This window comes from Populus alba, chromosome 2, assembly GCF_005239225.2.
Source record: "Populus alba chromosome 2, ASM523922v2, whole genome shotgun sequence".
Taxonomy (NCBI): domain Eukaryota; kingdom Viridiplantae; phylum Streptophyta; class Magnoliopsida; order Malpighiales; family Salicaceae; genus Populus; species Populus alba.
The window spans coordinates 10,574,327-10,586,232 of NC_133285.1; the positions used below are offsets into that span (position 1 = coordinate 10,574,327).

The following is an 11,906-nucleotide window of genomic DNA, read 5'->3' on the forward strand; positions in this document are numbered from 1 at the left end:
TGTTAAATTTTTAAATTGAAGTTTTTAAACTAAAAAAGTTTTTTATCCAATATTGAAAAAACATAACTTTTTCCTTGGAATATGGAGTACATATATGAAAGTGCTTTAAATCTCACATTGGAAAGATACTATGTTATCCTTTTAAGCTGAAGTATTTAAACTAAAAGGTTTTTTATTCCACATTAAAAAAACATAATTTTTTTCTTGGGAATATAGAATATATATACCAATGGGTTTCAAATTTCACATTGAAAAAAACATAACTTTTTTCATGGGAGCATAAAGTATATATATGAAAAGACTTTAAATCTCACATTGAAAAGATACTAATGTTATTCTTTTTTAGCTGAAGTAATTTAAACTAAAAGGTTTTTTATCCCACATTGAAAAAACTTGATTTTTTTCTTGGGAATATAGAGTATATATATACTAATGGTTTCAAATCCCACATTAAAAAAAAACATAACTTTTTTTTATGGGAACATATAGTATATATATGAAAGTACTTCAAATCTCACATTGAAAAGATACTATGTTATCCTTTTAAATTGAAGTATTTAAATCAAAAGGTTTTTTTATCCCATATTGAAAAAATATGATTTTTTTTTCTTGGGAACATAGAGTATATATACTAATAGGTTTCAAATCTCACATTTGAAAAAAAAAAAACCGGGTCTTGTCCAGGTTTGCCCGGGTCGCCAGCCGGTCTTTTATTAAACCCGGACCAGTCCAGCCACCGGGTCGACCGGGTCCCGAGTCGACCCGCCGGGCCAGGTTTAATAACTGTGGTAATATGTAGTCTAATTCAAAATGGTTCGGCACCATTAGGGTTTTTTTTCTTCTCCCTCTTTTTTTTCTCTCAATTATGGTCATCCTTCTTTTTGATTTTCCTCATTGAGTTAGTCAAATTTCACACTTTACCCTCTTTTTTTTTCAATTGTGGTCATCTTTTTATTTATTTATTTATTGATCTTTATTTGTTTTTGGGTTCTTTTTGGATTTCATCCATTTTTATTTGGTTTTATTTGATTTTTATATCAAATATGACACTCATTTTTATATATTTTTTAATCATTTTCTTGATTTGATTTATTTTTTTCAATTTTTTTCCCTCTAAAATGTTATTTCCTTCTTTTTTTATTTCAATTTTGGGTCATTTTTTCTTTTAATTGCTCTTCTTTTATTTATTTATTTATTATTTTTCAATTTTATCTCTAGTATTTGATTTCACTTAGTTTTTTATCCAATTTTGATATTCATTCTTTTAATCACTCTATTTTTATCCTTTTCTTATTATTTTTTTCAACCTTTTTCCATTAACATTTTATTTCATTTATTATTTTTATCCAATTTTAGTCCTAGTATTTTTGATTATTTTTTTTTGTCATTTTTCTAATTTTATAGGGTTATCTCAAGTTGTGGGTTAATCAAGTTAATCTAGGGTTGTTTTAGATTATTTTTTCAATGTCTGTTTTTTCAAAAAAAATAAAAATTAATTTCATCCCGTGACTTTAGCTTTTTTATTTTATTTTTTATACCTTTTCTTTTTATAGGGTTATTCTAAGTCATGGGTTAGTCAAGTAAAGTTGAGGTGACTCAATTTTTTTTTTTTTTTTAACTCTCATCCTTTTTTAGAGGTAATTTTTTTTAAAAAAATAAAAATTTTTAATCTTAATCTCTTAAACACAAGTGACGGGTTAGTAGAGTTAACCTATATTGACTCAAGTTTTTTCTTTCAATATTTTTTTGTTGTGTTTTTTTTTCCTGCTCTCTATTTTATAGGGTATCTTGATCTCAAATTCCACGTATTTGTTAATTAACCTAGGTTGACTCAAGTTATCATAACCTAGACATCTTTTTTTTTACATTAAAAAAAAAACTTGACTCAACTTACGGTATGAACTTCATAATTTTTTTTGATTTACTTTCTATGGGGTTATCACGGTATTATGACCTGAGTCACGAGTTTTGCGGGTTAGATAGGTTAACTCAGGTTTTTTTATTTTTTTTTAATTGAATTTTTTTTTTCAATTTTATACTTTAATATTCAGTGATTGAGAATTGAAATTTATAATTTCTTTTTATTTTCTTTATATGGAGTTATTTTGGTCTTCTAACTTCGATTTTATAGGTTGACGTGGGTTATTTATTTATTTATTTATTTTTCAATTTAATTCGTCAACATTGGGTTGATTACAAATTAAGCTTTATAAATTTTCATTTGCTTTCTATGAATTATCACGGTCTTATGACTCAGGTCGTGGGTTAAATGGTTGAGTTTGGTTTTTTTTTATTATTATTATTTTAGTTAATTTTTTTTTTTCAATTACATCTTTCAATATTGGGTTGATCTGAAATTAGGCTTTATATTTTTTTTAGATTGCATTCTATAAGATTATCTCAATCTCATGACCCAGGTCATGAGTTTGATCAATTGACTCATATAGTTTTTAATATCCTTTTGTAATTGATATTTTTATAATTTCATCTTTTAAAAACATGGGGTTGATTGAGGAATTGAAGTTTTTATAAATTTTGTAATTTGATTTGTTTATATGGGGTTATCTTAATATCATGATCCCGGTTTTATAGATGAATTCGGGTTGACTCGACTCATTTTTTTTAGTTGATTTTTTTTTAAAAATTTTATCCTTCAACATCAGGTTGGTTAAGAATTGAATTTAATAAAATAATTTTATTTACTTTCTATAAAGTTATCATGATCACATGATTTGAGTATCAAATTTGGCAGGTTAATCTTAGTTCACCTAAGTCAATCGAATATGTTGTTGCTTTAATATTTACAAAAAAGATGTCATGTTGATTTTTTTAGTGAAACATATTTTTATCGGTTGTCTAGGTTATTTTTAGAACTTGTGAAGTTAACAGATCATATTATTATATCAATTCTCATATAGTTTTTTTTTTTTTCCTGCTGAAAAACACATCAAACAACATTTGAGAAATTTTTTTAATATCCAAAAAAAAATTGATTCCAACGCGCAGGAAAACATGAGATATAATCTAGTCTATCCTTCTAATATATACACACCACCAAATTTTGAGGATTTTAAAAAAAAAAAAAAAAAAAACATAGCACAATAAATTAAAAACATTAATGAAAATAGCATATTTTAAAAAAGAGAGTTGGGCGAAAATGGTATAGTTTCAGCATGTTAACATCTGACCTCCCTTTTAAATATCGTGTTTTTTAAAAGAAATCACGAATTGGAAAACTTGACGTTTTCTTAATGTGGTGTTTCCCAATCACGATATTTTTATAAGACACATTGTGGACAAATTGTGTTATTTTGTCAAGAACTTTTTGTACTGTGTTTATATTGTGAAAAAAAATAGATTTATTTGAAATCAATGATTATATTAAATGTTCTCCATGCTATGCTGGGGTGTCTGTTTTTAGGGATATTTGGTATCAGCTTTAATGGCAGGCGTCAGTACAATTAGTATCCTCTTCCTACAGTAGTCTTGTTCGATTCCATATCCAGTTTACTTAATTTTACAAGTTTCAGCACCACTCAATGCTCACACTCAGCAAGCCAAAGTTTAAAAAATATAAGAAATCAGAAGATGAATATATCAATTTAAGATACTCTTTGCTCATTGATCTTTGAAACACAGCTGATACATTTAGATACAAAGCTCATACGAGCTGTTTTCACTTGTTACAAATCCCCCTTCACGCACTAGGTAACATGTCGCTAAAACAACCAAGCAACTAAATATAGGAATTACAAAGTACTTTCTATTTAACAAATCCAGAACTGGACAGCAGCAAATGCATATTCTTGGACAAAACCAAGCATCTTTAACTACTAGTAGTAATAAAATCTTCCTCGTAAGGTTTCGATATAGCCGCAAGCTTTAGAAGGCATGGGCTGTGAGCTGCATGGACTGATCAAACTCAGTAGCATCCACCATAAAGAAAGTGAATGTGCAGATCAGATACCATGCAACTAGAGCAGCATAAGTTGTATCGGTAACAGATTTGGGGGTACAAGCTGGCAACATTAGCCACATAGCAACTGCAGTTTGAATATTGTGTTATATAAATACCCAAATAGGGCAGATATATAGGAACTAACAGATGTGATCAATAAGACACAGAACCAATGCCCGTATAATTAGGGACTTCCTCGGTGCTTGTAGATGCAGGTGGCTGAGGCAGAGGGTTAAGGCTGTCATCTAGCTCCAGGAATGCTTCCAGCTCAGCCAATAGTTCAGGGCTTAGCTGCAGGAAGTATCATTTTGATGTAAGAATCAACTGTGTGTTTTCTATTTATACTCCCATATGACTGGGTTTAAAACTGCAAGGCATGTTACTTCTATGTAATTATTTAAAAAAAAAATGGAAATTTTAAGTTCTAACCTGTGGAAACTCCGGAAGCAAATCATCTTCAAGGGTTGACATATCAATCTTCCCCCAAGGATTTCGATTTTCAAAATCCAAAGGCATTACTGTAGGAGAACTCCTTTCACCTTCATCGGGGGCTGATATATCTGTTTCCTTGTCTATATTTTGATTTTCACAAGCAGAATCCAGTAGGCAATTTGTAAACTGAAAAGGCATCTCCATGGAAGGACTGGTTTCACCTTCGGGTTGAAGAGGTGATAATGGATCTTCCAAATCAGAAGCTGTAAACAAATTCTCATAGGGTGACACATAAGTTGTCTCCATTACGTATTGATTTTCAGAATCAGAAGCCATATAGTGGCTCTGTTCAATTCCATTATAAGCTGAATTAACTATCAGCTCATTTGGGTATTGAATTTCATAATTTGAAGGCATGGAGTGGAGTAAACCACTTCCATCATAGGATGAACTAGATATCAGCTCATCTGAGTTTGGATTACCAAAATTAGTAGCCATGGAGTGGTGCAGCCCAGTTCCATCATAAGCCAAATTAGACATCAGCTCATTTGGGTTTTGGTTATTAGTAGTTGAAAAGTAGCTCGACTCACTCGCTTCCGTCGGCAGCTCATTTGAATTTGGATTTTCAAACTCAGAAGCCAGACGGTGGCTTGATTCACTTTCGACACAAGCAGAATTCGTCGTCAACTCACTACAATTTGGATTTTCAAAATCAGAAGCCATACTGCGGCTTGGTTCAGCTTCAAAACCTGAGGTAGAAGCGGTATGGTTTTTTGGTACACCTTTACTGGTTTTCTCATCTAGTTTTTTCTTCAATTTACAGAGAACATAGCTCCCCTGCACATGTTGAAAATGAAAACCTCGAGTCATTGAGTGAGTTATCCGTACATGAGAGCATAAACTAGCAAAACCAAATTTCTAAAAGCAACCTAACATTCAAACGAAATTTGAACAAACACAACTCATGAAGCCAGAATTACTGCCTGTGCACATATGACTATTTCTTACACCTCGAGATAATAACCAATTAACATCCTGGTTTCCAATTTCTTAGAAACGATAGCCATAAATTAAGCTAAGTTATTTTTTCCTCCCCATTTAAGAAAATCGTAACACATAAATTCAAATCAGCAATTAACTAATGTTTTTGCAAGAAGAATAAGATCTCTACTATTGCAAAATAAACTACTCTTCAAACACAGCGTCACTAAATTACATATAATAATAATAATAGTAATAATTTGCACTTACCAGATTAGAGAGCCTTGAATCAGATACGAACACTTCGTATTCATGAATGATCCATGCAGTCCTCTCGGCTTTAGGACTAGCTGATCTATAGAAAACCAAAGTTTTCTTAGTACCAATCACCTCCTTGTTACGCTTAGCCTTTACTTTAATAGTTTTTCCGGTTGGTTTCCAGAATCCGGCCTTCGTTCTCCGGTTAGAGCGTCTGCTGTTTGAGTACTTCAAATCGCGAGGGCAAAAGAAATACCAAACTGCATCATCGGACTTTTATTTCCGATTTAACTACACGATAATCACTGCGTTAATCCACTATTGCGATAGAAATAATAATAAATAAATAAAGAAGAAACGGAAAGAGGTGTATAGTTACCAGGTAGATCCCAGGGTTCATAATTACAGACTTTGATCTCGGCGATGATGAGTAAATCTTCCAAGTCATCACCGAGCAATTTTGGCTTCAAATAATTAATAATCAACTCTTCGTCCGTTGGACGAAACCTATATCCAACTGCTGGTGCGGATGGCATTCCGTCTGTTGGATTTTCCATAACTAAGAAAACAATATGACAGTTAGAGAGAGAGAGATTGGGGGGGTAAAAACGATCATTCAAAAGTTGCATTACGAGCAAGATCTGACTCACCTGATTGGATCTTGCTATTCATTCCGCTTCCTAAAACAGGAAAGAAGGGAAAGAAAGCCATGCCTGAGTTGAGATGAGGTTTGAGATTGAAAGGGAGGGAGGGAGGACCAGCAGAATCAGCAACCGACGAGTGACATTTTTTCTTTCCTTGAAGAGGGGTGGGTGAGTGGGTTCGATGAGAGAGCGAGTGTGTGTGTTTATATACTGGGGAAGATGGAGAGATTCTGTATTGTGAACAAAGAGTCAATAGCCTTCCGGGAGAAGTTGTTAAAAGTAGAAAGAAACAAGAGGTGTGCTGACGTGGCATATTGACATTTGATACAGACAACTACTTCGTTGAGAAGAGAGTTGAAGGGGGGTGGACCCCACCATTCGGACCGCCTCCAATGGAAAAAAAGGTGAGAGAAAAGGAAGAAAGGATCACTCTTCTCCACCGGGGCTTGAACTCCACTTCGAGCTTGATGCCCAAGTTTTATGGGGCCCCGCTCCACAATCTTCTGTAACCCTATCCAAAAATCAAAATCTTGCTTCCCGTCTTCATTCATTCTACCATCTTCTAGAATGTTCTCCTGATAAAAATGCCTCCTAGCTGGTTGTCGAGCTGACTTGTAGTAAAAGTAGGATAGAAAAGGATGGATGGCTAGATTTTCTTTTGATGTATTGCTAGCCTAATAGAACCATACAATACAGATTTACCATGCAATAACTAGCAGCAGCAGCAGCTGCCTTAACTGTTCTTCAGCAGCAAGATTATTTATATACCAAGCAATCTTGGTTTTATCTTCCAGGTCCAAGCCTTGTCTAAAATGAAATCGATCCTCAGAGCCCAAGTCAGGGCCGTAAATGGACCAGACTGAGGAGGCGGGTGGCATCTGGACTCTTGGGATGCCATCGGTGAGCTTGGCCTAGAGATAAGATTGTCTCACGTGAAGGATGAGACAAAAAACAATCTGACAAGCTCTGTCTTATCCCACGAGGACCAAAAACTATACTTTGTCCCAAAAAAAGAAAAAAACAAGGAAGAGAGGAAGAAATGGTTTCCAGGGTAATTGTTTAGGAAAGAAACAGTTACTGAACAGAAAGCATTCAGGCAACCCATAAAAAGGTAGCATCCGGATACGACATGAAAAGACGGAAAACACAGTTCTTTAGAAAATTGATGAACAGATTTATCAACATTTGGAATGGTTCTGATTTGGCCTTTCACATTACAAAACAAAGACAATCTGGGATACATAGTTCTCTCTTTGCCTGAAAATTTTGGCCAAGGGAACTAGTTATTCCCAGGGATATGGATCACTATAGACAGTTATTTCTGATTTACACACTTCACTCTCTTATCTACCTCATTATTTTTCTAAGCCAGTTTTGTCTACAAACGTGTCACCCGCTGAGAACCCTGTATTCTTACTGGAGAAAACACCACGGTGAGGGGAGCATGATCTGAGAGGGAATAATTTTCAGGCCAACTTCCTTTCTCAGCTTCTCGAGGGAATAGAACTGCTTTCTTTACATTAAAACCAATGGCTTCTTCCTCTAAACCCTGTTCAGAGTCCCCTGTCCTCTCACTGCAGTTTTCCTCTCTTGGCTCCGAGCATTCTGAATTCCATATACTCCTCTGCAATTATTAAGCATTTTCTTGAGCGATACATAACACATGAAGTGGTAGACACCAATCTAACATGAATATAAAGAGAAGCGAAACAGAATTCCACGTATTCTTAATATTCATAGGCATGCCTGGAATTGTAACACACAGCAATGCACCAGCTAATACCATGGATCAGGGATGTACCATACCTTAAATTCTTCATACCCAACAACTCCATTTCCATTAATGTCGACTTGCATCCACAAATCTTCTGTCTCCTGGGAACTGAGTCCATAAGGAAGACCAATTAAATTTACCTGAATAAGATTAAAATATGGTAAGTTCATCTTTCCACTTAAAATTGCACGTTTATTATCAAGCTGCTTGTAAGAGTACCTGGCGGAGTGCTTCACAGAAAGCTGAGTAAGTTATAAAATTGTCATTGTTGTCAGCCTTTAGAAATGCAAATGCATCATTTTCAACCAACGAAGCTTTTTGGAGCTGACACTGGAACCAAGAGAAATTACAGCAATCAGGTGTTGAAATCAGTAGATTATGTGCAGTTCAAAATCAAAAGACATTAATGTTATTGGGGCACTTGGTCAGAGCCAGCTCTAAGTTTTATGCCCCTTGATTTGTGAAATCAGGATGCTAAAATGTAATTCAGTTTAACTTTCCAATGTATAGTGTGCGCACACTACTTTGCATTGATGAAACGCTAAGGGCAAGAAGTGAACTGATCAGCATAGCCACATAACAACACAGTATGTAAATTACTTGTAGGGACTTGGAAACTAGCATGATGATAACCGGTTCTTGACTACAATTTCAGTGAGGTTACCGAATCTTATATGTCAGAATAGATGGTACACGCTGCAACAAGCAGCATCAGCTGTAAATATTAAGATTTCTTAGGCATAAATTCCTACTGTCCATGGTTGGATTGCAATTACTTAGCTAGCAGACAGTAAACAACTATGTCTTTCTTTTTTTCCTTTTTTTTTTTTTTTGAAAAAGAAGCTTCCTCCAAATAATTACTTAAGAAAAGGAAAATAAAATAAAGGATTTCCGAACATCCTTCTCTGATACATAACAATTGTCTACTATCTCAAGATGAAATATTGAACTAGTTTTCTGAGACACATACAAATTTTAGGAAGATATGAACTGAAGTAAAATAAATGGTCTTGACTCATCTATATAGTACAATTCTGTTTCCTTTTCTAACAATATTATTCCATGTTTCATCTTCAATTCTCTAGCACAAAATATCAAACTGGCAGAGCGAGCAAGTAAAATGATCTGATGTGCTGGAAAATGATCGAAAGCTAAAAAGAACTGGAGTAAAATATGAACATGTGAGAAATGATTGAACTCACCTTTATTATTCCAAATACTGCTTCAGACCAGCTTTTCTTCAATGGTTTCCTTGATTTAATAGGATTACACAGCCATATGAAATCAACACCACAGATGTTACCCCTATGATTTCGGTGGCTAACCCACTGTGTGATGCAGAAAGAGAGACGAGGAAAAGAAATTGTGGTAAGCAGTGGATTTAGATGTTGTTATCTAGTGATATGGAATCACTTGGATTGGGACTTGAAGAAACTTACCCTGTGAGCATCTGCATAACTGTCAGTATATTGATGGGCAATGTCATATGAAGATACAAACCCCTGAGACCTCAGGAATTTGTAAACATGTCCACTCTTGCTTCCATTCCAATCACTGGATAAAGCATCAAATAAATGAAAAGAAAATGAGGATGTCTATATTCAGAGGCTATGCAAGAATTATCTACTTCACAAAGCAAGACGAGAAGCTCACCCACAGAGTAGGATTGGCATAAGGTTGAGCTTGTTTTCTCTCTGATATTGTTCCACATATTGTAGTATTTTGTAAACCTAGAAAAAAACCATTTACGAACCTCAAGGTAACTATTGGAACAAACATAGCTAAGAAGAACTAGGACTGGAAATTCGAAACGAAGTAGACGATTATAACTAGAGAGATATTTATATACCTGATCCAGTCTAACTACAGACAGACAGGAATCATGAGGAAATAACAAGTGAGTGTTAACAATAAGAAATTCTTGCTGGGCAGTGCCTTTCCGGTTTTGTGAAAAGGGAAGCGCTGATTGGACATGCAGTAACTGAGCAACACGGTCTCCACAGTCATGGAAGAGCAACTCTCGGCAATTTAGAACCGTAAAGTAGTCCTTACGCACAGCAGTTAGCAGGCCTGTGGAGAGAATAAAATTTCCAGTCCAATCAGCACTCGCTTGGAGGTCAGTAAAATCATATAGCAAAAAATAAGCATACTTAAGGGTAGAAATAGCATACAAAGTGCAGTTTACATATGACTACCAAAATAAGCAAAAAGAAAATAATAATTCAAATTACTGCAAAGACCCAAGAAGATGGTTTTTCCACCTCATGGCCTGCCAGTATGTGAAGTCGGCTATCCAGAAATATGGCATGCCTCATTTTAATTTCATCATGTTTGTACGAAATTGAATGACAGTCAAAATCAGCCTGACCTAAGCTGATGACCAAAGATTTCTTTTGAAAAGCATGAGAACATTAAAAAAAAAAAAAAGTTGCTTGCTTTAAGGATCCACATAGCCCAAGAAGAAACTAAAAGAAAAGAAGGAGCTTAAACAGCATATTCATTACCGTCTCCCCGGTTATTGGTTCGTGCAAGCTGGAAAGTCACATAGCCAGCATCACCAAGTCTCTGCTGGTACATATGCACAAGTTCTTCATTTCCAACCCAGAATTCCTACAGAAGAAAAAACAAGATTTCAACACAGAAAAAAGCCAGTTAGCATAATTTTCAAATACTACAACCATCTGTTTTTATTTTTTCATACCAGGTTAGATCCACAGTGACAGTGAAATATAAAGGGAATTAAGCACCCACCTGGAGACATATAATTGAAGATCTCTCGTGAAGCAACCAATTCAAAATCTTCTGGTTTCTAGAGAGCCAGACTGCTCTGAAATTGCTTTCACGAACACTTTGATTCTATTTCACAACAAAATAAAAGCACACAAATAAATTCTAAAAAAAATAAAAGAAGATGAAAAACAAGAAGAATTAACACTAATTTCTGAATTCAAAAGGGACAAGAACAGACCTTTTGATCAAGTCGCTTGTAGATAGGAGCCAGGATGTTAAAAGTAGTGCAAGAAACACAAGGCTCATCAGTCATTGCCGCACTCGTTGAAGACACATAGCCACAACCACTGTTGGTTCTTGAAATAGTTCCATTTCCATTTAAAATATTACTCTCATTAAATCCTGAATTTAACTGACCCACGAGGTTTGAATTCGCATTAGACTCCAGGACCGCAACCTGTATCAATCATTCAATCAAACCCCACGTTAGAAAGACAAAAACCCAACAAAAACACTGAGAAAATCGGAGCAAACAACAAAGTTACCATCTTTTAGTGTTCTAGCCACCGTAGGAAAAACCTGTTGTCTTTGTTGAAGGAAAGGGGGAAAGAGAGGAGAAGAGAAGATATAGCTAATGAGGGTTCGGGGAAAATTGTGGATGGAGATTGAGATTATTTTCTTCTTTGGCAAGTGTCACCCTCGTGAAGATGCTTTTCGCATTTTATAAAGAGACAAGAAGAGAGAATCCCTGTGCTGTTTTTGGAGTTTATTACTGGTAAAACCTCTTTTTTGAACTTTCAGAGAAATTTTCAAATAAGACCTTGACAGATTGGAATCCGTGTATGTTGGTGTTGGAGAGCTCAGACGGGGCCCGTGGCTGTTTTTGTATTTTTCAGCTTGCTTGCCTAATAGGACAGCTTAGCACACTCTCCTGTCTGTGGGCTCCAACTTCATATATCATACTTCTCAGGCCTCGCAGATTTTATTAGATTGCGGTAAAAAAGTTATATTTTAAAAGATTTTTAAAAAATAAATATTTTTATTTTTTTAAAATTTATTTTTTATATCAATGATCTAAATATATTTAAAAATTAATTTTAAATAAATAATATTTTAACCGTGATACCAG

At 34.6% G+C, this 11,906-nt stretch overlaps 2 protein-coding genes across 2 annotated transcripts; both read right to left on the reverse strand.

The window, feature by feature from the left end:
• Window positions 1–3,589: 3,589 nt before the first annotated feature.
• Window positions 3,590–7,171, reverse strand: LOC118044446 (uncharacterized). The gene is made up of 7 exons (XM_073407554.1): window positions 7,076–7,171; window positions 6,704–6,947; window positions 6,280–6,309; window positions 6,040–6,170; window positions 5,642–5,902; window positions 4,388–5,227; window positions 3,590–4,249 (listed from the first exon to the last, which is right to left on the reverse strand). Exons 1-7 carry the CDS (start codon window positions 7,169–7,171, stop codon window positions 4,112–4,114), a joined length of 1,740 nt encoding a protein of 579 aa, XP_073263655.1. The 3' UTR covers window positions 3,590–4,111.
• A 237-nt stretch (window positions 7,172–7,408) lies between these two features.
• Window positions 7,409–11,577, reverse strand: LOC118044444 (uncharacterized calcium-binding protein At1g02270-like). The gene is made up of 11 exons (XM_035052718.2): window positions 11,323–11,577; window positions 11,016–11,234; window positions 10,799–10,903; window positions 10,552–10,657; window positions 9,897–10,117; window positions 9,701–9,777; window positions 9,487–9,601; window positions 9,250–9,375; window positions 8,267–8,377; window positions 8,080–8,187; window positions 7,409–7,897 (listed from the first exon to the last, which is right to left on the reverse strand). Exons 1-11 carry the CDS (start codon window positions 11,323–11,325, stop codon window positions 7,652–7,654), a joined length of 1,437 nt encoding a protein of 478 aa, XP_034908609.1. The 5' UTR covers window positions 11,326–11,577; the 3' UTR covers window positions 7,409–7,651.
• Between the last annotated feature and the right edge of the window lie 329 nt (window positions 11,578–11,906).

Coding starts and splice junctions, on each gene's coding strand:
- LOC118044446 (XM_073407554.1), bottom strand. CDS start 7,171: ATGGCATCCCAAGAGTCCAGATGCCACCCGCCTCCTCAGTCTGGTCCA. Junction 6,310..6,703: donor TCAAGCCCCGGTGGAGAAGA/GTGATCCTTTCT, acceptor TTCCTGTTTTAG/GAAGCGGAATGAATAGCAAG. Junction 5,903..6,039: donor TCATCATCGCCGAGATCAAA/GTCTGTAATTAT, acceptor CGGAAATAAAAG/TCCGATGATGCAGTTTGGTA.
- LOC118044444 (XM_035052718.2), bottom strand. Junction 10,904..11,015: donor ACAAGCGACTTGATCAAAAG/GTCTGTTCTTGT, acceptor GTTGTGAAATAG/AATCAAAGTGTTCGTGAAAG. Junction 9,778..9,896: donor CTGTAGTTAGACTGGATCAG/GTATATAAATAT, acceptor GTTTTTTTCTAG/GTTTACAAAATACTACAATA.